This window comes from Chiloscyllium plagiosum, chromosome 3 (genome assembly GCF_004010195.1).
Source record: "Chiloscyllium plagiosum isolate BGI_BamShark_2017 chromosome 3, ASM401019v2, whole genome shotgun sequence".
Classification (NCBI taxonomy): domain Eukaryota; kingdom Metazoa; phylum Chordata; class Chondrichthyes; order Orectolobiformes; family Hemiscylliidae; genus Chiloscyllium; species Chiloscyllium plagiosum.
Window position 1 is genome coordinate 131825303 of NC_057712.1, and position 26973 is coordinate 131852275.

Here is a 26973-nt window from a genome sequence, read left to right on the forward strand (position 1 = left end):
ATAACATTCAGGATACAGTCAGATTCCTCTTCCGTGTATACCTTTTGATACAATTGCTTTAAATTTTAATCTTTCTGTTGTAACTCAGTTAATGTCTCTGAGCTAAAGATGTCTGCTTTTTCATCTATGTGCTCCTGATTTGTCTCCACCATCTGATCAAACAGGGTCTCTGCTAATTCCACTTCAACTTTCTTATCTGTACTCTTTGATCTCTCCTGTTTCAACTGGTGACTTTGTGACCTCATTACCACAGACACATCCCAATAGATGTGTCCTGCAATAGTTCAGTTGCCTGAGTTTCCATTGGCTTTTCAACAATAGTAGGCACCACTCCTACCTGTGAACCAGTTACATCATTAGCAAGAACAAATTGTATTCCTGGAGGCTGAGAGTTTGTCCAGTACTTGGTATCACAACTTCTCCACTCATCACTGGACACTCTAACCTCACTCTACAGACTTGAACGTTTTTTGTCTCACCGTGAATTCACCTTTTCTGGCAATAGTCCTTCAGCGGTACATATCGCCTCATCTTTCAACATCAAAGATTGAGAGGATTGTGTATCTCTCAATATTGTAACTTCTTTACTTGCTGCTCCAAGCCTATGTAAGTGAACTTTACCTTTGCAGGTATATGGTTTAAGAAGATCTGGCAGTTCCCCCTTAACCAACCTCCCTCCAGGTTGTTCATTCTAGTGAAGCTTTCTAGCCACCAGTTTGCTTTAGAACATAGAACATAGAACGATACAGCACAGAACAGGCCCTTCGGCCCACGATGTTGTGCCGAACATTTATCCTAGTTAAGCACCCATCCATGTACCTATCCAATTGCCGCTTAAAGGTCACCAATGATTCTGACTCTGCCACTCCCACAGACAGCGCATTCCATGCTCCCACCACTCTCTGAGTAAAGAACCTACCCCTGACATCCCCCCTATACCTTCCACCCTTCACCTTAAATTTATGTCCCTTTGTAACATTCTGTTTTACCCGGGGAAAAAAGTTTCTGACTGTCTACTGTATCTATTTCTCTGATCATCTTATAAACCTCTATCAAGTCACCCCTCATCCTTCGCCGTTCCAATGAGAAAAGGCCTAGCACTCTCAACCTATCATCGTACGACCTATTCTCCATTCCAGGCAACATCCTGGTAAATCTTCTTTGCACCCTCTCCAAAGCTTCCACATCTTTCCTAAAGTGAGGCGTCCAGAACTGCACACAGTATTCCAAATGTGGCCTTACCAAGGTCCTGTACAGCTGCAACATCACCTCACTACTCTTGAATTCAATCTCTCTGCTAATGAACGCTAATACACCATAGGCCTTCTTACAAGCTCTATCCACCTGAGTGGCTTTCTGTTACTACTCCAACAAAATTCTCTGGGTTATGCTGTTTTCTGACATCTGGCTTCCCAGTGCTTTTCCTAACCCACCAACATTGTGATGTCATGTGGCCTACTTTATCACAGTGAAAACACCGGAACTTTTTAACTTCTCTTTCCCCTTCAAGGGTTTCCTTTTTACCCTGTGTTAAGTTATCCTTGTTATATTCACCGAGATCTACCTCACCCTTTCCAAGTGAGGATTTTTCTTTTCCCTAATTTCTATCCCTCACAGATTGAAATTGATTTTGGAAGCCAAACTTTGATTTATGGACCAACTCATAATCATAGGGTGGCATGGTGGCACAGTAGTTAGCACTGCAGCCTCACAGTGCCAGACACCCAAATTCAATTCCCGCCTCGGGCAACTGCCTGTGTGGAGTTTGCACATTCAGCATGGGTTTCCTCCCACAGTCCAAAGATGTGCAGGTTAGGTGAATTGGCTATGCTAAATTGCCCGTAGTGTTAGGTGAAGGGGTAAATGTAGGGGTATGGGTCTGGGTGGGTTGCTCTTCGGAGGGTCGCTTGTTTCTACACTGTAAGTAATCTAATCTAATCAGCCATTTCAGCTGCTAATCTTGCCTTTTTAATTCTCTGCTCTTCCACATGAGTTCTCACTACATCAGAAAGTGAATTTTTGAACACCTAAGTGTCAATTTCTGAAGTTCAAAGTCTCTTTTTTTCTCTGCCGTCTGCTTTTAATTGTAATTCAAACTGTTTCATTTCTGATGCCCTTTCATTGTCTTTTGCCTCTAACTAAAACTGCTTCAATTGAATTTTATCCATTTCTAAAGATTCTGGTGGCATTTTCAGCAAATTTTAATGCTGAGGTATTAATGTAATTATCTCTCCTTTCCTCACAGAATGAGGCAGCTTCAGCTCCAGATTGCCATTGCTATCCCAAGCACTGTTTAAACCAACCAAAACAAAACACCCAGTACAAAAGACACTAACATCTACCACTTGTTGCCTTCAAATCCAGGAACCCTAATCCCAATCAGAATAATAGAAAAATCCCGGATGAGCTCCCAATCTGTTGTGAACCAGGCCAGACTCCCTCAATACATTTCAAGAAAGTAGCCCAGACTCTAACTTTACTAGTTGTTGTTGTGGTTCTGTTTGCTGAGCTGGAAGATTTTGTTGCAAACGTTTCATCCCCTGGCTAGGTGACATCATCAGTGCTTGGGAACCTCCTGCGAAGCGCTTCTTTGATGTTTCCTCCGGTGTTTATAGTGGTCTGTCCCTGCCGCTTCCGGTTGTCAGTTTCAGCTGTCCACTGTAGTGGTTGGTATATTGGGTCCAGGTCGATGTGTTTGTTGATGGAGTTTGTGGATGAATGCCATGCCTCTAGGAATTCCCTGGCTGTTCTCTGTCTGGCTTGCCCTATGATAGTAGTGTTGTCCCAGTCGAATTCATGTTGCTTGTTGTCTGCGTGTGTGGCTACTGAGGATAGCTGGTCGTGTCGTTTCGTGGCTAGTTGATGTTCATGTATGCGGATTGTTAGCTGTCTTCCTGTTTGTCCTATATAGTGTTTTGTGCAGTCCTTGCATGGTATTTTGTACACTACATTAGTTTTGCTCATGTTGGGTATTGGGTCCTTCATTCTGGTGAGTTGTTGTCTGAGCGTGGCTGTTGGTTTGTGTGCCGTTATGAGTCCTAAGGGTCGTAGTAGTCTGGCTGTCAGTTCTGAGATGCTCCTGATGTATGGTAGTGTGGCTAGTCCTTTTGGTTGTGGTATGTCCTCGTTCCGTGGTCTTTCTCTTAGGCATCTGTTGATGAAACTAATGTAGTGTACAAAATACCATACAAGGACTGCACAAAACACTATATAGGACAACAGGAAGACAGCTAACAATCCGCATACATGAACATCAACTAGCCACGAAACGACACGACCAGCTATCCTCAGCAGCCACACACGCAGACAACAAGCAAAATGAATTCGACTGGGACAACACTACTATCATAGGGCAAGCCAGACAGAGAACAGCCAGGGAATTCCTAGAGGCATGGCATTCATCCACAAACTCCATCAACAAACACATCGACCTGGACCCAATATACCAACCACTACAGCGGACAGCTGAAACTGACAACCGGAAGCGGCAGGGACAGGCCACTATAAACACCGGAAGAAACATCAAAGAAGCGCTTCGCAGGAGGTTCACAAGCACTGATGATGTCGCCTAGCCAGGGGACGAAACGTTTGCAACAAAAACTTCCAGCTCGGCGAACAGAACCACACCAATGAGCACCCGAGCTACAAATCTTCGCACAAACTTTACTAGTTGTTTTAATGCAGGTGCAATGTGGATATCCCAGGAAAGATGTAGGTGGTCCAACCTCTAAGTTTTGAACAAACCAGAATTTATTTACAAGATTATTGAATGAAACACAAACAAAAGAGAACAGAATACAGAACAACTTAAACCTATCTGAAAACCCAACAGATTATATAAATTTAATGATGCTGTTCCCAATGCTTGCAACAATACCCATAAACTTCCCTTGGCACCAAAAGTAAAATCAAACACAAGGTCTTACAGGTGAGAGAGAGAGAGAGAGAGAGAGAGCGAGAGAGAGAGAGAGAGAGCGATGGCAGTATGGAATACCACCTGATGAAGGGGCAGCGCTCCAAAAGCTAGTGCTTCTAATTAAACCTGTTGGACTATAACCTGATGTTGTGCGATTTATAACTTGGAATACCCTCTTCCATGTAGCTGTTTCTTTGATCAGCAGCCTCAAAACTGCCTGACTGCTTTCTGTGTACAGCAAGACCAAACCAAAGAAAAGTTGAATCGGGAGAACTGGCCACTCCCCTTCCATTATACAAGTGTATTTATTTAACTTGAAAGCCTTGCTCCTGAGGCAATATCTGTTAGCTATAATCAAACTGGCCCTAAAACCCTTCAAACATAGGCTTTTTGAATTCTGTATCTTTTATTACCTCTCTGAAAAAAGAAAGCCATGGACAACACAACCATGTTAAAGGAGCAACATCATGACAGAGTTCAATGGAAAAGAAAAGTGGGTTTATCATAAGAGATTGTTGATTTGTTCAATGTCTCTACATTGCATTTTTTCTTCAAAGATCAATTTCAACCTTATTAACTCTAAAATTATTTACCTGAAGCCATCAATTTATTTTTCATTATACAATTTCCAAAATAAAATTATATTATCAGATTAAATCAAGAACATTTAATTTAGCTAATACAATAGATTAACAGCCTGAAATTCTGAGAGAAAATGAATTGTCTGCATTGGTTGTGATTATTTAAAAGCTGCAGTCTGTAGAATGGTTGCCAAAATGTTTAAGTTTGGAAATATAACATTTCAATTCAGGAAAGGATTAAGAAGGAAAACAGGGTACTCCAGGCCACATAAAATTTATTATGAAAGAATGCACATTAAAATTCATTTTATGATTAGATGATTTTACAAACAAAAATAATTTTGATAAATTTCTTAAGAGTTTTTTTCAGTGGGACCACAGAGTGAAGATGGGGAGATTTGAGTGTAATGAGGAATGAGTGCTCACTTGGTAATTTGGTAAAATCATTGATAGATTTTTCTCAAGCTATAATTTAGGCTAACAGTTAACTTTCTCTGACTAATGACTTCAAAGCTGCAAGCTTGTTAAGAAACTCAGCTGAACTACTGAACATTTATCTCTCAATCCACAGTATGTCTGATTTAATATTTTATTCATTTAAATGTTTGAATAGAAATTAGGAACATATAACCATTTCTGATAGCATCAGTACCTTTGTCCACTGCCAAAGGACTCTGCTTGTGACAACAAGTTTTGTTATCATGTCAGTGACTTCAGAATTAAATCGTCTTGCTGGATGAAAATATCCATTTCCAATAATTCCTGCCAAAAATACAGACAAAATTTTAATGAATTGACATTTATATTAACAATCCTGCTTGACAGAGTAGAAATCTAAATTTTGATTTTGTTCCATAACTTGTCAGGATAATGCCATAGGGGCTTAGAAACTGACGTAATTTGAGAACATGCCAAAAACTGCTTCCACATAATCTAATTGATTTATTTTCATATTCTTGGACCTGAAGTGCATCTTTAAAATACTAAAGGCCTGTTTGACGGTACTCAGGTCCTATTATAGTTGTGCTTTCCTCAAATTATAGGGTCTTTTGGGAGCTCACCAATCAAGTTCTTAAACGTTACTCCTTCTCTTGAGATCTGTGTTGGTTAATGAAACAGCTGAGAGAGTTGTGACTTTCTATTCATGAGGCAACCTTGAAAACAGTTCTTGATGTAGCCAAAATCTGTGGGAAGATCTGCCACCCTGCCTACTCATAATAGGCCCACACAAAACATAGGAAGCAAACTTGGCCAAACTATACCAAAAACACACAGAGTGCCTCAGCAGGGATCAAGCAGGCTGACAAGTGAAATCAGACAGCACTCGCAGACAATGGAATACACTTCCCAGCAATCACTAACAATGTCAGATCAACCACAGCTATCCCAAAGCCCCAAGGGCAGTCTCATAACCCAGCAATACCAAAGCCATTTAAAGAACAGGTCAGACAGAGTAGCACCACTAAGAGCATTGCTCCCAGGACAAGACAATGGAAGCACCTCACCGCTTCAGAAGAGACATTAGCACCTACCTGCGAAGAGGATGGGAAGCTCCTGACTCATTGATACTGTCAGGATGTTGCATTGTATTGAGAATCAGGACATTCATCCGATAACTGTTTTCCAATTAGCATCATTGTAGCTAGATTACTCCATTTCCAGATACATTGTATCTTTCCCCATTTCTAATTAACCTTCTTGTACAAGATTATCATAAAACCTGGCTTCTTCCTCAGCTCGAAGAAGAGAACCCTTGATCTACCTGTACAGACCGTAGCAGTTCTGTATCAGCCTAGTCAATTTCTCTTCCAGCAATATCACTTGTAATAAACAGCTTGTCAATTTAACCTGATCTGATTTGTGTGATCTCTGCTTTAATGGGCTAATTTCTCCAACATAAACTACCTGGATATTCACAGAAGTGTTATGGCACAGCAGGAGGCCATTCAGCCCATTGTGCCTGCACCAGCTCATTAAATGTGCATCATTACCCAGTGCCAGTCTCCTGATTTTTCCTTCTTGCTCTTGCACATTATTGTTTCCAAATAATCATTTAAATGTTCCTTTAAATGCCTTGATGAAACCTATCTCCACCACACTTCCAGGCAGAGTATTCCATACACTAACTACACAGAGGGAAGTTTTTTTTTTCCTCACTTCACTCATAACACCATAAAACATAGGAGAAGAAATTAGGCCATTCAGCCCATTGAGCCTGCTGTGTCATTCAATCATGGCTGGTAAGTTTCTCAAACCCATTCTCTCACTTTCTCCTCATAGCCCTTGATCCCCTTGATATTCAAGAACCTATTTATTTCCTTCTTAAATATATTCAATGACCTGGCCTCCACAGCCTTCCAAAGCAATGAATTCCACAGATTCACCACACTCTGACTGAAGAAGTTTCTTCTTATCTCCATTCTAAGAGATCTTTCATTTTCTTTAGAGCTATGCCCTCATGTCCCAGTCTTCTCCAACCAATGGAAACATCTTCACAACATCCACACTGTCCAAGCCATTCAGTATTTTGTATGTTACAATTAGATCCCCCCTCATCTTTCTAAACTGCATTCAATATAAATCCAGAGACTGCAAACACTCCTCATACGTTTCATTTCTGTGACTTTTCTTGTGAACTTCCTCTGAACATTCTCCAGGGCCAGTACATCCTTCTTGAGATATGGGGCTCAAAACTGCACACAGCACTCCAAATGTGGTCTGACCAGAGCCTGATAGAGCCTCAGAAGTCTAACCCTGTTTTTATATTCAGGTCCTCTCAAAATATGTGTCATCATTGCATTTGCCTTCTCAACTACTGATTAAACCAGCAAGTTTACATTGTGAGAATCCTGGAGTAGAACTCCCAAGCCTCTTTGCACTTCAGACTTCTGAATTTTTCCCCATTTATAAATCAGTCCATGCCTCCATTCTTCTTACCAAAGTGCATGACCTCACACTTTTCCATTTTTTACTCCATTTGCCACTTCTTTGCCTACTCATCTAGCCTGTCCAAATCCTTCTGCAGCTTCCCCACCTCCTCAATGCTACCTGCCCTTCTACGTATCTTTGTATCATCTGTAAATGTAGCTAGAATGCTCTCAGTTCTTTCATCTAGATCTTTAATGTGTAAAATGAAAAGTTGTGGTCCCAACACTGAGCTTTGTGAATACCACTTAGCACCAGCTGCCATCCTGAGAAGCACCCTTTTATCCCCACTCTTTGCTTTCCGCCAGACAGCCAAGTTTCTATCCATGCTAGCTCCTGGCCCTGAACACCACGGGCCCTTATCTTACTCATAGCCCCCTGTGGGGCACCTTGTCAAAGGCTGTCTTGAAGTCCAGATAGATAACATCCATTGGCTCTCCTTGGTCTAACCTGCTCATTACTTCCTGAAAGAATTTTAGCAGATTTGTCAGGCATAACTTCTCCTTGATGAAACCATGCTGATTTTACAATATTTTACCACAGTTCCAAATATTCATAAATCTCATCTTTCACAATGGATTCCAGAATCTTACCCATGACCGAGGTTAGGCTAATCTGTCTATAATTTTCCATCATTTTGCTTTACTCCCTTTTAAATAGGAGTGTCATGTTAATGATTTTTCAGTCCTCTAGCACCCTCATGGATTCTAGCGATTTCTGGAAGATCACCATTAACGCCTCCACTATCTCTTCAGCTATCTTCCTTAGAACTCTGAAGTGTAGTTCAATTAGCCCAGGTTATTTATCCACCTTCAGGCCATTCAGTTTTTCTAGCACCTTCTCTTTGGTGAAGGTCATCATACTCAGCTCTGCCCCTGCACTCTCTTAAATTTTTGGGGAAGTACTCGTGTCTTCCACCATGAAAACTGGCATGAAGTAATTATTCAATTCCTTAGCCATTTCCTTGTTCTCCAGTATTATCTTTCCTGCTTCATGTTCCAGTGGCCCAAAGTCCACTGATGTCTCTTTTTTGCCCTTTATATATCTAAAGAAACTCTTACAGTCTTTCTTTATATTACTGGCTAGCTTACCCTCATATTTAATCTTCTCCCTCCTCATTTTTTTTGTTATTCTCTGTTGGTCTTTGTAAGCTTTCCAATCCTCAGGTTTCCCACTGCCCTTCCCCACATTATATGCTTTCTCTTTTGCTTTGATGCTATCCCTGACTTCCCTACTCAACCATGGTTGCCTCATCCTCCCTGTACCATGCTTCTTTTTCCTCAGGATGAATCTCTGCTGTCTCTCCTGAATTACTCCCAGAAACTCCTGCTATCGCTGTTCCACTATCTTTCCTTCTCGGCTCCTCTCCCAGTCAATTCTACCCAGCTCCTCCCTCATGCCTCTGTAGTTACCCACCATCTCACACCTCCCAATTTCGATCTGTGCCACAAGCTCATTTACCTTATTCCTTATACTGCATGCATTCAGATTATAACACCTTCAGTCCTGTATTAGCCACCCCTCTTCTCATTGTCATTTGTTTTTCCAGTGTGCTTGAAGTTTGATTGCCAAATCTTTCCATACACTTTGTCCTATTTGTGTCTGTGCTGGAAATTTTAATGATGTCTCCTGAATTCTGCACTCTTACCTCCTCCACCCCTCTTACCACCCGTACTACTTTTGCAGATCACTTTAAAGTTATGTCATCAAACACATTTTTTTGTTATGAGCAGGATCAGCTTCTCCCTATCGACTCTATCAAGCCCACTCATGATGTTGGAAACTTCTATCAGATCTACTTTTCGCCTTCTTCTCGACAAAACCAACAATCCCAATTTCTTCCATCTATCCTCATAGCTGAAGTTGATTGAAGTGAACACTGTTTGAGTGGAAGGTATTAGAAATGATGGAGGTGTCAATATGCTCAGTTGGGTTCTTCATGTGAATACGGGTGCAAAGAATGATACTCTGCACCTGAGATACGGTTACTTATTGGATAAGGTCCTGGTTCTCTGCATCTGAGATCAATTTGCTCTCCCTCACAAGAAACATGGCTACACAGTCGCTGCTTTAATAAACCTGTATGTTGCTAACCGGAACGTATGAGACTGGTTATATATGTGCAGAGGTTGAGTGCAATAATTTGCAGTGATTGGCAGGACACAGAGGCCAACTGAGAGTTTCTGAACTATACAATGTTCACTAGCTTCTGTGTCTCTGTAAGATGGCACCAGGCTCATCTTTTATTTTTCTTACATATGTTCTCCTCAAGCACAAGATACCTTCTGGCACCTGAGGGCACATACCTGCATAGGCAAAAAAAAAACATGCACTGGAAAACAGGCAGCTCACCTTTCTCCTCTCAGGTTAAAATAAGACAGTTGGAATTACATTTGGGCCAATTTTGCAGCAAAACATACAATTTTGAAATGATTTCATAAGAACGTAATAAATAGGAGCAGGAGTAGGCCATCTGGCCTGTGAATTCAGCTCCACTTAACCCATCATAACCCTTAATTTCTTTACTGTTCAAAAATCAATCTACCTTTGCCTTAAAAACATTCATCAAAGTCACCTCAACTGCTTCACTGGGCAGGGAATTCCACAGATTCACAACCCTTTTGGTGAAGAAGTTCCTCTTAACCTAATTCTGCTCCCCCTTACCTTGAGGCTATGCCCCCTACTTCTAGTTTCACCTGCCAATGGAAACAACTCCCTGCTTTCCTTCATAATTTTCATGTGCTTTCATAAGATCCCCCCTTAGTCTTCTAAGTTCCAATGAGTATAGTCCTAGTCCACTCAATCTCTTCTCATAAACTAACCCTCTCAATTCGGGAATTAATCTCGTGAACCTCGCCCGCGACAACATGCACTCCCCATCCCCCCTCCCCCGCCAGCTGCCTCCCGTGCCACTATATCCTTTCTTAAGTAAGGAGACCAAAGCTGTGCACAGAACTCCAGGTGTGTCCTAAATAGCACCCTATACAACCGCAGCATAACCTCCCTGTTTTTAAACTCAATCCCTCCCGCAATCAAGGACAATATTCCATTCTACAGGTGTTTCTTGTTTCTCCAAAAGGAAACCGTGACAACCCAAACAAATGCACACGGTTCAGATTTATATTATTACGCCTGCTCTGTACCCTTCTTTGGAGCTCAAGAAACACAATTGACTCAGTTTCAAAAACAGAAATTACTGGAAAAGCTCAGCAGGTCTGGCAGCATCCGTGCAGAGAAATCAGTTAACGTTTCAGATTCAGTGACCCCTTCCTCAGAACTCTTTCAGTTTTTATTAATTCAGTTTCTCTGTCCATGGATACAGCAAGACTTGCTGCGTTTCCATGTTTTTTTTTTGTTTAGTTGCTGCAGTGGAATCTGCCTTTAAAGCTAATGTTTGAGGAGGTAACAAGTAGGATAGATAAAGGGGAAGCAATCAATGCAATCGATTTGGATTTTCAGAAAACATTTGATAAGTAAACACATGCTAGATTACTTAAAAAAATAAGAGTGCTGGTGTTGGAGGTTGTTTATTAGCATGGACAGAGGATTGGATATTTAATGGAAGACAGAGGGTTGACTTAAGGGAGTTTTTCAGGATGGCAATCTGCACCTAGTAGAGTGTTGCAGGAATCAGTGCTGGGGTCTCAATTATTTAGAATATATATTGATAACTTCTGTTATGATACGGGGTAAACCCTCCTGCTTAATTTAAACCAGCAACGCAGAAATGACTTATCCTGTGCAGTGATCTGTGAAAATTGGTGAGGCCAAGAACTATTTAAAGTAAAAATTAACATCTTTAGTTCTTAAAGTATAACAGAGAATAATTAACTAACAACTATTTACAACTCCTTCCTCTAACCTATCTTTTACCTTCCCTTCTATAATACTAGTCCGATATAGCACCCCCCACCACCATTTACAATTACCAAAAAATCAAGTTTTCAAAACCAGCCAGATATCAAATTTTCTCTTCATATCTTCCTCGGTCTTCTTTTCTTCTTCTTAGGGATTTCTGCTTCAGAGGTTACTGATCGATAAAGGTATCTTTAAGAGAGCTATTTTTGGGCAGTCTTTACATGCTGGTGGCTTGGCAGTTCTCCCCTCAACTGTTCAAATTTCTCCGGTCTTATACCCCCAATGACCCGATTGTGTCATTGCTTTTTAAGATTGTCAATATACTAAATTGAAACTGGATTGGAGATTGGTACTTTTTTGGGGTATAATTTAAACTGACAGGCCTAATTCAAATCTGTTTTTGTCTCCAGGCAACTAGCTACCCTATTTACGCCAGTAGCTGGACCACATGTTACATTGAAACTTATTCAGAACACTTGGTGCTGTCAAGTTGTTCTGCTAGCTTTTAACTCTCTTAAAGGTACTGTACGCCCACATCTTCATAACACTTAGAAGAGGAATGTAAAGAAACTCCAGCTAAATTTGTGAATGACACAAAAATAGGTAGGACGGCAAGTGGTGAGGATGACACAAGAGGGGATACAGACAGGTTAAGTGAGTAGTCAAGAACTTGGCCGATGAAATATATGGGAAAATGTGAGGTTTGGACTCTGGTAGAAAGCAGCATAAAAACTAAGAGCAAGAATAGGCAATTTGACCTTTTGAGGCTGCTCCAACTATAGAGAAGCTGAGCATTATTTAAATAGATAATGACTGCAGAATGCTACAGCACAGAGGAATTTTGTGAGTCCTTGCTCACAAATGCACAAACAAAATGTGCATTTCTCATTCAGCAAAGAACAAATTGCAATACAGCACAGGAACAGACCCTTTGGCCATCCAAGTCTGCGTCGACATATTTTGCTCTTTCACACTCAAACTGTCTTCACTTGGTGGTGGCATGGTGGCTCAGTGGTTAACACTGTTGCCTCACACCGCCAGTGACATGGGTTTGATTCCAGCCTCAGGAGACTGTGTGGAATTTACACATTCTCCTTGTGTCTGCATTTCCTCCGGGTGTTCTGGTTTTCTCCCACTGTCCAAAGATGTGCAGGTTAAGTGAATTGGCCATGCTAAATTGTCCATAGTATTCAGGGATGTGTAGGCTAGGTGTATTAGTCAGGGATAAATGTTGAGTAATAGGGTAGGGAAATGGGTGTGGGTGGATAACACTTCGGAGGGTCATCGTAGACTTGTTGGGCCAAAGGGCCTGTTTCCACACTGTAGGGATTCTGTGATTCACTTACATGATCTGTATCCCTCTATTCACTTCCTATACTCGTATTTGTCCAGGTGCTTCTTGAATGCTGCAATTGTATCAGCTTCGACCACCTCCTCTGGTAATGCATTCCAAGAATTCACCACCTTTTGTGTGAGTAAATCTGCCTTGCACATCTCTTTTGAACACCCCCCTCCCCCCACTCCCCCACACCTTGAACCTGTGTCCCCTAGTAACTGACCCCTCCACCCTGGGAGAAAGCCTCATACTTTCCACTCTAACCATGCCACTTACAATCTTATAAACTTCTATCAGGTCATCCCTCAACCTCCTGCATTCCAGCGAAAACAAACTCAATCTATCCAATCTTTCTTCATAGCAAAAATTCCCCACATCAGGCAACATCCTGGTAAGTCCTTTAGAACATAGAACAATACAGCACAGAACAGGCCCTTCAGCCCACGATGTTGTGCCGAACATTTGTCCTAGCTTAAGCACCCATCCATGTACCTATCCAATTGCCGCTTAAAGGTCACCAATGATTCTGACTCTGCCATTCCCACAGGCAGCGCATTCCATGCCCCCACCACTCTCTGGGTAAAGAACACCTGACATCCCTAACATCCCCCCTATACCTTTCACCCTTCACCTTAAATTTATGTCCCCTTGTAACTTTCAGTACCCTTTTCAAAGCATTTACATCCTTCTGGTAGTATGGTGATTAGAACAGTATGCAAATCGTAAGGTAATTAGCAGGTATTGGAAATGGAAATGGAATGTTGGCCTTTATTCAAAGAAAATAAAATTTTAAAAAAGCGAAATTTTGCTAAAACTGTACAAGGTACTAGTCAGACCACAGATGGAATACTGTTTTGGTCTCCTTACCTAAGGAAAGACATACTGACATTGGAGGCAGTATAAAGAAGGTTCACTGAGTTGAGTGTGGAAACAGATGGACTGTCTTATGCAGACAGATTGAGTAGATTGGACTTGTACTGATTGGAATTTAGAAGAATGAAAGGTGATCTTATTAAAACATATAAGGTTCTTAGGGCACTTGACAGGGTAAATGTGGAATAATTGTTTCTCCTTGTGGAAGGCTTTCTGTTTCGTTATATGTTCAGCTACAGGTGATCTGGAGACTTAGAAGACTTGGCTTATGATCTTCCCATTCCACTTGCTTTGAGGATGCGTATGCCATATCTTGACTATTTTCATTTGAAAGATGGAGACTGATATAGGCTTTGTTGTGAGCAAACAATGAGCACTTCTGTCATCTGATTGAACTGAAAGCAGTGGTTACTACAGGGTGCTATTTTACAGCTTAGATTCCTTGTTCAAACATTCATTTCTCAATGGCATTAAACTGCATAGTTTATTCATGGGACAAATATGTGACAGAGTAACAATAGCATTTGTATAAAGCTGATAAATTGAAAATTACCAAAAATTTTGTCAATTGAAGCGTCAGTAGGTAATGTACAGTTGAAGACAGTGAACTGCCTCTTTAACCGTTGTGGAATATCATTGCGTCCCCCTCCTGGGTGGATCATTGCAGCCATTAGTTGCACATCAACAATTTTTGTAAAGTCTCCTGGTTTATCCAAATTGTACATTCCATGCATCTCTATCATCTGACGCACTATTTCATTAGTGATCTGAAGAACAGAAAAAAGACAAATATTGTTGCTTAAGCTTCAGATAGCCATTTTGCACTTTTTAGTATGTCAAAAAAGGTATGCTCCATTACCTTGTACTGGATGACTCTGGGGTTGTTTACTTGCGTAGTACAATATAAATTTCAAAAACTGCTTCACTGATTATATTTGTTTAAATTTGTATGATTGCTGTTGTTTATGTTTTGCTTTCACTGGATTACTGAGAGCTAAGTTTAAAGCTACTGACTCACAAAGCTCAGAAAAATTAAAATAGGGTATAGTGTATTATTATCCATGTTGATCACGGATCCGCTGCCATTTCTGAAAATATGTTTTTCACACCGCTGAAGGGTCATAACAATGTTTAATGATTCCTTCCAATTCTTCACTCCCAAGGATTGTGTTTTCTTGCAATATATAAGACAGGAAGCTTTACCTTGTAACAACATAGTTCCCATCATCACACTAAGACCATTACTTGTTATTTTGAAAGGTTACATTTGGAGCAGCCAATACAGGCATATTTATTTTGACAAAATTCTGCCTATTCATACGATTACTGAATTCTGCCTTGTATTGATCCTTCTACAATGCTTGTTAATAAAGTGTGACTATGCTGAAATGTGGGACAAACACAATGTAAAATCCAAATCTGAGGAGGTATGGTATCTTTCATTTAGTTTTAAAATAGGAACGTCCATAATAGTTCATTTGAACTATAACTTCTTTAGCAATACTTGACCTTGCCGATAACATGTCCCAAATAAGTGACCTTGGCTTTGGAAAGTTTAAGTTTTGCTAAATATATCATTATGTCAAATTTATGTACTTTTAAAAATAATACATAGAGGTGTTTCTCATGCATTATAGACCAGTAAATTGTTGATATAGCAACACAATATAAAAGTTCATTACCAATTTGATTAATTAAGAATTTGAAAAGTAGTTTGAGCAAACTTCATTGAGAGAGGGCTCACTTTACACTGGTGTAGATTCTTTGGAGTTACAACCAGAGGTCTTCTAATCTTGATTTGTTAATGGCATTTGTCAATATCCTTTTGTGTTTCCAACTCTATCAAATAAATCTTCATTCTTTACAGTAGAATAAAAATCAATCTTTTTACGGCATTCAATATTTTACAAGAAATGCAAAATCCTAGAGTGCCGTCAGGCTAGGCAAATCAACATCATAGAGCTTAACAATCTGCCTTGACTCAAATTCAATTATATGTAATAATATACAATAACAATATTTACAAATGCCATGTTTTTTGGACATTCAGTTGTGTTCTGGAAAGTACTCCTCTTCTGGGTAAATGTCTAAAATTTGTTAAGGCCCCATCAGTGAATAATGCTATGCTGAAGTTTAAAAACTTGATGTATTTTACCTGATCTCCCCATTCATTGATAACAGGCATGTTGATATCATCAACAAATATTGTCATTTTCCGTCCACTTGGTGGCCCATATGTACTCCCCACACGTTTTTCTACATAACTTTCAACAGTTCTCTGCAAAGAAATGTACTTATTGTTATTTGTAAAAGTTAATGCCAGTGTACTCCTATAGTTCTGTACTTTATGATATGAAAGAAGCTTCACTGTTTCAATGTAATTTATATGAAATATCGTGCTGAATTAACCCTGGGGTACTCCTTTTTGGCTGATGTAAATTGAAAATGTCCCACATCTTTTTGCTGTCAGTTTTGGAAAAAAGATCATTACTTGGATCTTTTTTGTGGAACAATGTCTCTTGTCTCCTTCTCTAACTGTCACCACATAGCACCCATTATTTCAGCTCCATTTATCTGAATACAAACATGCAGCAAAAATACAAGGAACAGTAAGATATGCAAGATATGCATTTCTTATAAAGCATGTCAGTCATAGTACTTTTTTTAAAAAATACTGTTCAGAGGAGCAGGAATTTCCTCCAGTTGCAAAGATTAAAGTGTGCCTGACTTCCTTACCACTGTGTCAGCTGAACCAGATTACCACAATCATTTTCGCCACGACCTAGGGGCGCTTATGACATAGTGGTAGTGTCCCTACTCTGGATCAGGTGGCCCAGATTCAAGTCCAACCTGCTCTAGAGGTGTGTAATAATATCTCTGAACCAATTGTTTGAGAAACTTTAGCTACATGAGCTTTCGATTTTCTTGCTTTTCATGACATACACTGCTTACTAAACAAAAGTCTTAAACATGATATTTGGTCCACACCAAATTGATCTTAAGTTTGGAAACTGAGACTTCAGGATGCTGACTTCTGATTATTTGTTTAGCAGAAAATCACTAGATGAAAGTGTACAATTTACTAACATTCATTCCTGACAAAATAAATTAAAGTGAAATGATGAGTGCTCCTACTGGACATACAACTGGCATCAGGACTGTGACCTGCATCTGTGGGAAGTGCACCCAACTCCAGCTCCTCAAAAACCACATTAGGGAACTGGAGCTGGAGCTGGATGAATATTGGATCATTTGGGAAGTGGCGGGGGTTACTGAGAGGAGTTATAGGGAGGTAGTCATACCTTAGGTAAAAGAAGAAGCTAGATGGATTATGGTCAGGAGATGGAAAGGGAACTGGCAGGCAGTGCAGCCATCCCTCTGGCCATTCCCCTTAATAACAAATGTATACCATTTTGTATACTGTTGGGGGGGGAACGATTTACCAGGGGTAAGCAATAGGGAACACGTCTCTGGCACAGAGTCTGTCCCTGTTTTCAGAGGGTAAGGGGTAACATGAGCAGAGCATTAGTCATCTGGGACTCCATAGTTAGGGGGACAGATGGGAGGCTCTGTGGGAACGAGAGTGATTCATGGTTGGTGTGTTGCCTCCCAGGTGCCAGGGTTTGTGATGAATCTGAACGTGTTTTCGGGATCCTTGAGTGGAAGGGAGAGCAGCCCTAAGTTGTCATCTATATAGGCACCAACAACATAGGTAGGAAGAGAAATGGGGATTTAAGGCAGAAATTCAGGAAGCTAGGATGGAAGCTTAAAGCTACAAACAGCATGGTCTTCACTTGAACCAGAGGGGTACCAATATCTTGAGGGGGAAATTTGCTCATGCTCTTTAGGTGGGTTTAAACTAATTCAGCAGGGGGATGGGAACCTAAGTTGTAGTTTGAGTATACAGGAGGTTGAGAGTAGTAGTGAGGTCAGAAATGAGGTTTCAAGATCACAAGTGGGCACTGGCAAGCATGAAGTTGGTTTGAAGTTTCGAGAATGTAGTGCTGGAAAAGCACAGCAGGTCAGGCAGCATCTGAGGAGCAGGAGAATCGACATCATGAGCAAAAGCCCTTTGCCCAAAATGTTGCTTCTCCTGCTCTAATCTCCAGCATCTGCAGTCCTCACTTTCGCTGAGTTGGTTTGAAGTGTTTACTTCAATGCCAGGAGCATCTGGAATAAGGTAGGTGAACTTGCAGCATGGGTGGCATCTGGATTTCAATGTTGTGGCCCTTTCAGAGACATCAGTAGAGCAGGGACAGGAATGATTGTTGCAGGTTCTGGGATTTCTATGTTTCAGTAAAAACAGAGAAAATGGTAAAAGGTGGGGTGACGTTGTTAGTCAAGGACAGTATTACGGTTGTGGAAAGGACGTTTGAGGACTGGTCTACTGAGGTAGTATGGGCTGAGGTTAGAAATGGAGAGGTCACCCTGTTGGGAGTTTTCTATCAGCCTCCGAATAATTCCACAGATGTAGAGGAAAGGAGTGCAAAGATGATCCTCCATAGGAGCGAGAGTGACAGGGTTGTTGTTATGAGTTCTTTAACTTTCCAAATATTCATTGGGAATACTATAGCTCAAGTACTTTAAATGGGTCAGTTTTTTTCCAATGTTTCTTGACAGAGTATGTAGACAGGCTAACAAGGGGCGAGGCCACATTAGATTTGGTAGTGGGTAATGAACCTGGCCAGGTGTTAGATTTGGAGATAGCTGAGTACTTTGGTAATAGTGACCACAATTCGATTATGTTTACTTTAGCAATGGAAAGGGATAGGTATATACTGTAGGGAAGGAGTTATAGCTGGGGGAAAGGCAAGATTTAGGATGCATTGGATGGCGAAGGAAATTGCAGGCATTGGGCACAATTGAAATGTGGAGTTTATTCAAGGAAAGGCTACTGCGGGTCCTTGATAAATATGTATCTGTCAGGCAGGGAGGAAGTTGTTGAGCACGAGAGCAGTGGTTTAGTAAGGAAGTTGAATCTCTTGTCAAGAGGAAGAAGAAAGCTTATGTTTGAATGAGATGCGATGGCTCAGTTTAGGGTGCTTGAGAGTTACATGATAGGCTGGAAAGACCTAAAGAGAGATGTAAGAAGAGCCAGGAGGTGTCATGAGAAGTTGTTGGTGGACAGGATCAAGGAAAACCCTAAGGCCTTCTATAGGTATATCAGGAATAAAAGAATGACTAGAGTAAGATTCAGGCCAATCAAGGATAATAGTGGGAAGTTTTGTGTGAAGTCAGAGGAGGTGCTAAATGAATACTTTTTGTCAGTATTCACATTAGAAAAAGACAAGGTTGTCAAGGAGAATACTGAGATAGAGGCTATTAAACTAGATGAGATTGAGGTTCGCAAGGAGGAGGTGTTAGCAATCCTGTAAAGTTTTAAAATAGATGAGTCCCCTGGGCAGGATGGGATTTATCCTAGGATTCTCTGGGAAACCAGGGAGGAGATTGCCAAGCCTTTGGTTTAGATCTTTATGTTGCCATTGTCTACAGGAATAGTGCTAAAAGACTAATGTTGTCCCCTTGTTCAAGAAGCGGGATAGAGACAACCCTGGTAATTATAGACCAGTGAGCTTTACTTGGGTTGTGGGTAAAGTGTTGGAAAGGGTTATAAGAGATAGTATTTATAATCATCTAGAAAGAATAAGTTGATTAGGGATAGTCAACACAGATTTAAGAAGGGTAGGTCATCCCTCTCAAACCTTATTGAGTTCTTTGAAATGACCAAACAGGTGGAAGAAGGTAAAGTGGTTATATGGTGTATATGGATTTCAGTAAGGCATTTGATAAGGTGTCCCATGGTAGGCTATTGCAGAAAAGTTGAGGCATGGGATTGAGGGTGATTTAGCCTTTTGGATCAGAAATTGGCTAGCTAAAAGAGGGTGGTAGTTGATGGGAAGTATTCATTCTGGAGTTCAATTACTAGTGTTGTACTGCAAGGATCTGTTATGATCCACTGTATTTGTCATTTTTATAAGTGACCTGGCATGAGGGCAAAGAAGGATGGGTTAGTAAATTTTTGGATGACACTAAAGTCGCTAGAGTTATGGGTAGTGACGTAGGATGTTGTAGGTTACAGAGAGACAGAGATATAGTATGGGCGGCTTGGTGGCACAGTGGTTAGCACTGCTGCCTCACAGCACCAGAGACCCGGGTTCAATTCCCGCCTCAGGCGACTGACTGTGTGGAGTTTGCACGTTCACCCCGTGTCTGCGTGGGTTTCCTCCGGGTGCTCCGGTTTCCTCCCACAGTCCAAAGATGTGCAGGTCAGGTGAATTGGCCATGCTAAATTGCCCATAGTGTTAGGTAAGGTGCAAATGGAGGGGTATGGGTGGGTACGCTTCGGCGGGTCGGTGAGGACTTGTTGGGCCGAAGGGCCTGTTTCCACACTGTAATGTAATTTAATCTAATAAGCTGCAGAGCTGGGCTGAGAGGTGGCAAGTGCAATTTAATGTAGAGAAGTGTGAGGTGATTCACTTTGGAAGGAGTAACAGGAATGAAGAGTACTAGGCTAATGGTAAGATTCTTGGAAGTGTAGATGAGCAGAGAGATCTCGGTGTACCTAGATCCTTGAAAGTTGCCACCCAGGTTGACAGGGTTGTTAAAAAGGTATACGGTATGTTAGCTTTTATTGGTAGAGGGACTGCGTTTCGGAACCATGAGGTCATGCTGCAGCTGTACAAAACTTTGGTGCAGCTGCACTTGGAGTATTGCGTACAGTTCTGGTCACTGCATTATAGGAAGGATGTGGAAGCTTTGGAAAGGGTTCAGAGGAGATTTACGAGGACGTGGGCGGCACGGTGGCACAGTGGTTAGCACTGCTGCCTCACAGCACTAGAGACCCGGGTTCAATTCCCGACTCAGGCGACTGACTGTGTGGAGTTTGCACATTCTCCCCGTGTCTGCATGGGTTTCCTCCGGGTGCTCCGGTTTCCTCCCACAGTCACAAAGATGTGCGGGTCAGGTGTGGACTTGTTGGGCCGATGGGCCTGTTTCCACACTGTTAAGTAATCTAATCTAATCTAAAGGATGTTGCCTGGTAATGAGGGAAGGTCTTACAAGGAAAGGCTGAGGGTCTTGAGGCTGTTTTCGTTAGAGAGAAGAAGGTTGAGAGGTGACTTAATTGAGACATATAAGATAATCAGAGGGTTAGATAGGTTGGACAGGGAGAGCCTTTTTCCTCAGATGGCAATGACTAGCACAAGAGGACATAGCTTTAAATTGAGGGGTGATGGATATAGGACAGATGTCAGAGGTAGTTTCTTTACTCAGAGAGTAGTAGGGGCATGGAACACACTGCTTGCAACTGTAGTGGACTCACTGACTTAAGGGCGTTTAAATGGTCATTGGAGAGGCATATGCACGAGAATGGAATAGTGTAGGTTAGATGAGCTTCAGACTGCTTTCACAGGTCAGCGCAACATTGAGGGCTGAAAGGCCTGTACTGCGCTGTAATGTTCTATGTCCTATGTTCTAATTAGATCCATCAAGTTCCTTTTGAGCTTCTACATGTAGAACACGTTACCTGGAACATGTAGGGTTCTGTAGCAGATGAGAAATTCAAACTCTTGGACAGATGCTCTTCTGGATCATATTTCTTCAGATAGCCTTTAATCATGACTGTTTTTGCTGTTCCCTGTTCTCCAGTCAGAAGTACTGCCTATCATAGTATCAAAAATATATTTGTTTGTATACAAAAGTAGGAGCAGCAGTAAACCATTCAGCCTGCTCAGTCATTCAACAAGAGTAGTGTGCCGGAAATCAAGCCCCGCTATTCCTGAAATCATCATACAAGAGTTTACTACAAAGAATAAAGAATAAAGAACATTACAGAGCAGGAACAGCCCTTCGGCCCTCCAAGACTGCGTCAATCTATATCCTCTGTCTTATTCTGCTGTCTATTTTTTAAGGTTCTGTATCCCTTTGCTCCCTGTCCATTCATATATCTGTCTAGATGTATCTTAAATGACGCTATAATTCCTGCCCCTGTCCCTGCCACCTCCGCTGGCAATGCATTCCAGGCACCCACCACCTTCTGCCCTAACCTTTTCCCCTCTCACTTTGAACTCATGACCCCATAATTTATAAAGTAAACAGAATTAAGACCCATATTGACAGAAGAACAGAGCAGGGTTCTATATTTAATAAGAATTATTGTTTCTTACAAATAAATACTCTAGCTACAGGTAAACAATTATGGAACATCAGCTTTTAATGCTACTGTTAAAACTGTAAGCTATTTATAAACTCTACCCAACACATCCAACAAACACACAGGAGAAAAAAAACCTCTGGTTTGATGGTTTCTAATAAGACAGTTACAGCCCCAAGCTGTTCCATTACACGGAGCCAATCACATAGCTGTTCTGAGGCAGAAGGCCGTTGTTGTTAATAACTGGTCACAATCAGTTACCTGTTGCTAGTTAAAGCTCCATTCATACACAACCCTGATTGTCTGGAAATGGTTTGAACATGCAGCTGTATAAACAATAGTACAATGAGTGTCAGGTAGCTTGTTCATAAAACCTGCTGCAATCCTTTGCAATCTTTGTTTTTTTAAACAATCCTTTTCCCATTTCAATCCACAATCAAAAATTCAGAAAAATGAAAAGATACATTTTCACACTGATCTGTTGCGTTTTGAGATCCATATTCTCATCTACCCCTGATATAAAGCACTTTATGTCATGAAGACAGTCAAAATGTAAAATACAATCTGTTTAATGCTTGAAAACTGTTTCTGAGTATTTTGAAAAATAAGAAATTGCTTAATGAACATTTTATATAAATGGGTATGCCTAGTCCCAGTATTTTCCCCAATTCAAAAATAGAGTGTGCTGGACAAACTCCGCAGATCTGGCAGCATCTGTAGAGGGAAAACAGAATTAACATTTCAAGAACCAGTGACATTTGTGAGAACTGAAGGCAGCTGGGAAATGATGGAATATAGGCTAAAGATAGGATTGGAATGGGGCATGGGGTTGGAGACTACAGTACATGGAGATGGCACTCAGACAGCGAGAGAAAAAAGGATATACAAACAAAGAGATCGCTGATGATAAACTGAGAGGTAATAGCTAGTAAAAGTGCAAAGGAGAAGTGTAAATGTTTGAAAATGGTGTGCCTGTGCTGGTAGCAGCCCATACAAGACAGGACTGAGGGGTATAGGGGAAGAGAATGAACAACAGAATGTGTATTGAAGTTGGGTACCTTATAGCCTTCAATGCTGAGTTTAACAATATCTGCTGTAAGCACATTCCATTTTTCCCTAGCTGTCTTCAGTTCTGATGAAAGGTCATTGGACTAAGTTTGTTTTCTCTCTGCAGAGGTTGCAGATCTGCTGTGTTTTTCCAGCATTCTCTGTTTTTATTGACAGATTTATTGAGAAATAAAGCTTTCGCTTGCCCATATTTTTGACGCAGTAGCTTGGCCAATTTTTCTCCAAGGTCCTTCATTCTAGCCACAGAATCCCTACAGTGTGGATAGAGGCCATACAGCCCATTAAGTGCACCAACCCTCTGAAATGCATCCCACATAGACTCACTCCACCAAATCCCTATAAGCTACATTTACCATGGCTAATTCGCCTAGCCTACATATTCCAGGACGCTACAGGGCAATTTAGCATAGCCATTTCACCTAACTTGCACATTTTTGGACTGTGGGAGGAAATCGGAACACTGGGGGGATATCCACAGACACAGAGAATGTGCACTCCACAGTCACCCAAGGCACTGAGGGGTTAAAAAGGTATGTGAACAGATATTCATTATTTAAAGGGAATATTTTATATAGCTGGAGTGATGAACAGGACACTCTGAAACAGAGTTGAAGACTGTGGATTTGTTAAATCTTCACCAGAATTGCGCAATTTTTCTGGAACTTCCTTGACGAGATTACCTAAAGAGAATAGGCACTGTGTTACCTGTCTTTGTAGGAGTTATCGGGAAACAAAGAGTGCTTCATCCCATTCTTAACAAAGGGGACAGTCAGTACATCAGTGTAAAAGATAAAGCTAAAGCCTTTGCAGCAATTATCAATCAGGAGTGTCGAGTCAATAATTCATGATGTCAGTCTTCAGCCAACTCGATTCACTCTGTATTATCTCAGGAAATGATTGGTGGCACTGGATACTGCAAAGACTATGGGCCCTGACAACATTTTGGCAATAGTATTGAAGCCTTTTGACTAAGTAACTTACCACTCCCTTAGCCAAGCTGTTCCATTTCATACAGAACACTGGCAATGTGGAGAATTGCCTAGGCATGTCATATACACAAAAAGCAGTACAAATCCAATGCAGCCAATTATTGCCCCATCAGACTAATCTCAATCATCAGTAAAGTAATGAAAGGTGTCATTAACAATACTATCAAGCAGCACCTGCACAGGATTAATTTGGTGGAAGCAGGTTTAATTGTGGCATTCAAGAATCAATTGTTTTGAAGTTAAGGCGTGTACTGTACCTTTAAGAGAGAGTGAATGCTGTTCTGAACTGAGAGATTATGAGAACCTGTGATATGACTCGATGGCAGTCTCAGAGTGTACTGGAAAATTGAAATCATGTAACTTTTAGCTGTGAAATGGATACCTGATTTTTGACAACAATTCAAATTTAACCAATCAGTTTAAATTATGTCCCAGGATACTAAAACTCAGTCAAGTTTGGATTTAATGTTTTGCCAACATCGAATCAATGAGACGATCCAACATTGGGGATATAAAAATGCAGACATTTTGAAAATTGGAGACAAAGAAACTGCCATTGAGAGAGACCCAAGAAATTAGGAAACACTCTCTATCAAAGGTACTTCTTCACATGAAACATATTTGCAATAAAAAGAAAGAAAAAGACCCAGGGAGATCTTCAGCCAGAAGAAGACAGACACCAAAGACAACAGTAGTTGTGTAGTTTTGACATTAAGTTGATGTAATTTGAATAAGTGTCTTATTGGAACAGCATATTGTCATAGAGTTGGAGGCAGGTAATAAGCAGTTAGGAGAAAGGGTGGCTTAGAGTTGTAAATAGTTATTTAATGCTCACTTTTAGAATTAAAAAAAATTGATATTATTTTCTTTAAATAGTGAAATTTGGGAGTTCTTGGTCACTCAAAGTTTAACATATTACAAGGTGAGGTGAGCTTTTCTGGGTGTTTGGTTTAATTAACAGAGGGGTTCACATGTCGTAACAGTTTGGGGTCTCGGCCAAGATTTGGACAGGTTTAGACAGATCCAGTCTGCGATTTGGACAGATTTGAACAGGTTTTGGGTATGAAAGGTTTCAGCATATTTAAACACTTGCCCACTAATGTCCTAGATCTTTAAATAAAATGTAAGTGAGACAATTTGTTTAATTTTGGTTACTTGCGGTTGGTTAAATTAAAAGTAAGAGAAATGGCTCTTACGATTGCTAAAGGGGTTATGGGGTTTGAAGATGCTTCCCAAATTTGTCAAAACTGTTTAAAAAGACAGAGGAAGGGCATACTTTTAGAATGAGCAAATAGGTTAGAATTGAATTTAACCGGGGACAAAAGGAAAGCTAAAATTATAATGGAGTTGCTGAAAATGTGTTGCTGGAAAAGCACAGCAGGTCAGGCAGCATCCAAGGAGCAGGAGAATCGATGTTTCGGGCATGAGCCCTTCTTTGGAGTTGGTCAAGTACTTAGATGTATCAGAGAAACAGACAAGTGCAGTAGAAAAACTTAAATTGCAATTGAGGCAAGCAGAGTTAGAAGACAAAGGAAGGGAAAGAAGAGGCATGAGAGAGAAAAAGAGAGAAAAAGGAAAAAAAAGGGAGAGAAGGTTCTTAGCTGAGCAGAGAGAGAGAGAAAGTGAGAGAGAATTTGAACTTTAAAAGTTGTGAAATAGTCAGAAAAGTCAAGTTAACAGGATGGAGATGAAGACAGAAGGTAGTGATGCAAATAAATGTTAAAACATTGCCACATGTTGACGAGCAAGATGTCAAAGCTTTCTTTAGTTCTTTGAAAAATTGGCTAGGCAGATGGAGTAGCCAGAGAACTTGTAGGTAATGCTAGTTCAGTCTAAGCTGGTAGGCAGAGCTGGTGACGTAGTTGCAGTGCTGTCAGATGAGGGGTCAAGAGATTATGCAGGTGTCAAACAGGCCCTTTTGAATGCTGATAAGTTGGTATCAGAAGTGATTAGACAGCGGCTCAGAAACATAAAGAAGGAACAAAGTCAGTCTTATGCTGAGTTCAAAAGAATTAAGCATGGTAATTTTGATAGATGGGTGTGGGCCTTCAAAAAAAGATCAGACCTATGACACTCTAAGAGAGATTATTCTGCTGGAGGAGTTTAAAAACTCACTTCCAGAGATGATAGGAATTCATGTGGCTGAACAGAAAGTTTAAGAAGTGAGAAGAGCGGCAGGGATGGCAGATGAATATGCATTGGTGCAGGTGAAACCTAGCTTCAGGCAAGAATTTCATCCTGTGAGGGATAGAAATTGGGAGAAGGGGAGATCTTACACTACAGAACAAAAATTAGAACAGGTGAAAAAAGAAGCCCAAGAGGATGGAAAGGAGGTGAAAGGCTCAAGTGTTTTCACTGTAATGGAGTGGGGCACAGAAAATTATAGTGAGGGTGGTTTAAGAGAGGCACTAGGAAAAAGTGTTTTCACTGCCAGAAGGTGGGACACGTAAAGTCACAGTGCTGGTCATTTAAGAAAGGCATTGTGGGAAAATATGTGGTACAGGAGGCCAAGCCAGTGGCATTAGTAATAAAGGAAGCCCCAAGAAAAATCGAGAAGCTGCAGGAATGTGCACAGCCTAGGCAGGGGCTGGGTAATGAGTTAGTGCCTGATCTCTATAAAGACTTTACCTCTGTGGGTAAAGTTTACTCAGGAAGAGCAGGGGGAAAAGGGAAAGAAGTTATATTTTTGAGAAATATGGGGTCTAATCAGTCTCTAATAGCAAGAGATGAACATATTTGCACTCTTTCTGATGTTACCCAAGAGAGTAGTAATTTGTGGAACAGATAGACAGAACTTTAGCATTCCCCTATGTAAGATCAGGTTGGAGAGCCAACTCAAGACTAGGGAGTGATTGATAGATTGTCAGTTCCAGGAATACTATTTGTTCTTGGCAACAATTTAGCAGGATCTAAGGTGGGAGTGACACCCCTTGTGGAGAAGCCAAAGGAAGGCCAGGGAACTGAGGAGTTAAAAGAAAAATACCCTGGAAATTTTCCAGACTGTGTAGTAACAAGATACCACTATCATAAGCTGAAAAAGTGTTGCTGGAAAAGTGCAGCAGGTCAGGCAGCATCCAGGGAACAGGAGAATTGACGTTTCGGGCATAAGCCCTTCTTCAGGAATGAGGAAAGTTTGTCCAGCAGGCTAAGATAAAAGGTAGGGAGGAGGGACTTGGGGGAGGGGCGTCGGAAATGTGATAGGTGGAAAGAGGTCAAGGTGAGGGTGATAGGCCAGACTGGGGTGGGGGCGGAGAGGTCGGGAAGAAGATCTCAGG

The 26973-nt window shown here is 41.0% G+C and overlaps 1 protein-coding gene across 1 annotated transcript in view; it reads right to left on the reverse strand.

Annotated features, from left to right (window-relative positions):
- Positions 1 to 26973, reverse strand: part of LOC122540179 (dynein axonemal heavy chain 8-like) — a 1249383-nt gene that overhangs the window by 275736 nt on the left and 946674 nt on the right. Inside the window, exons 55-58 of the mRNA XM_043675521.1 lie at positions 21015 to 21149; positions 15645 to 15767; positions 14043 to 14256; positions 5150 to 5259 (exon numbers count right to left, since the gene is read on the reverse strand). Of these exons, the coding sequence (XP_043531456.1) occupies positions 5150 to 5259; positions 14043 to 14256; positions 15645 to 15767; positions 21015 to 21149 (582 nt within the window). The remainder of the gene's footprint in view (positions 1 to 5149; positions 5260 to 14042; positions 14257 to 15644; positions 15768 to 21014; positions 21150 to 26973) is intronic.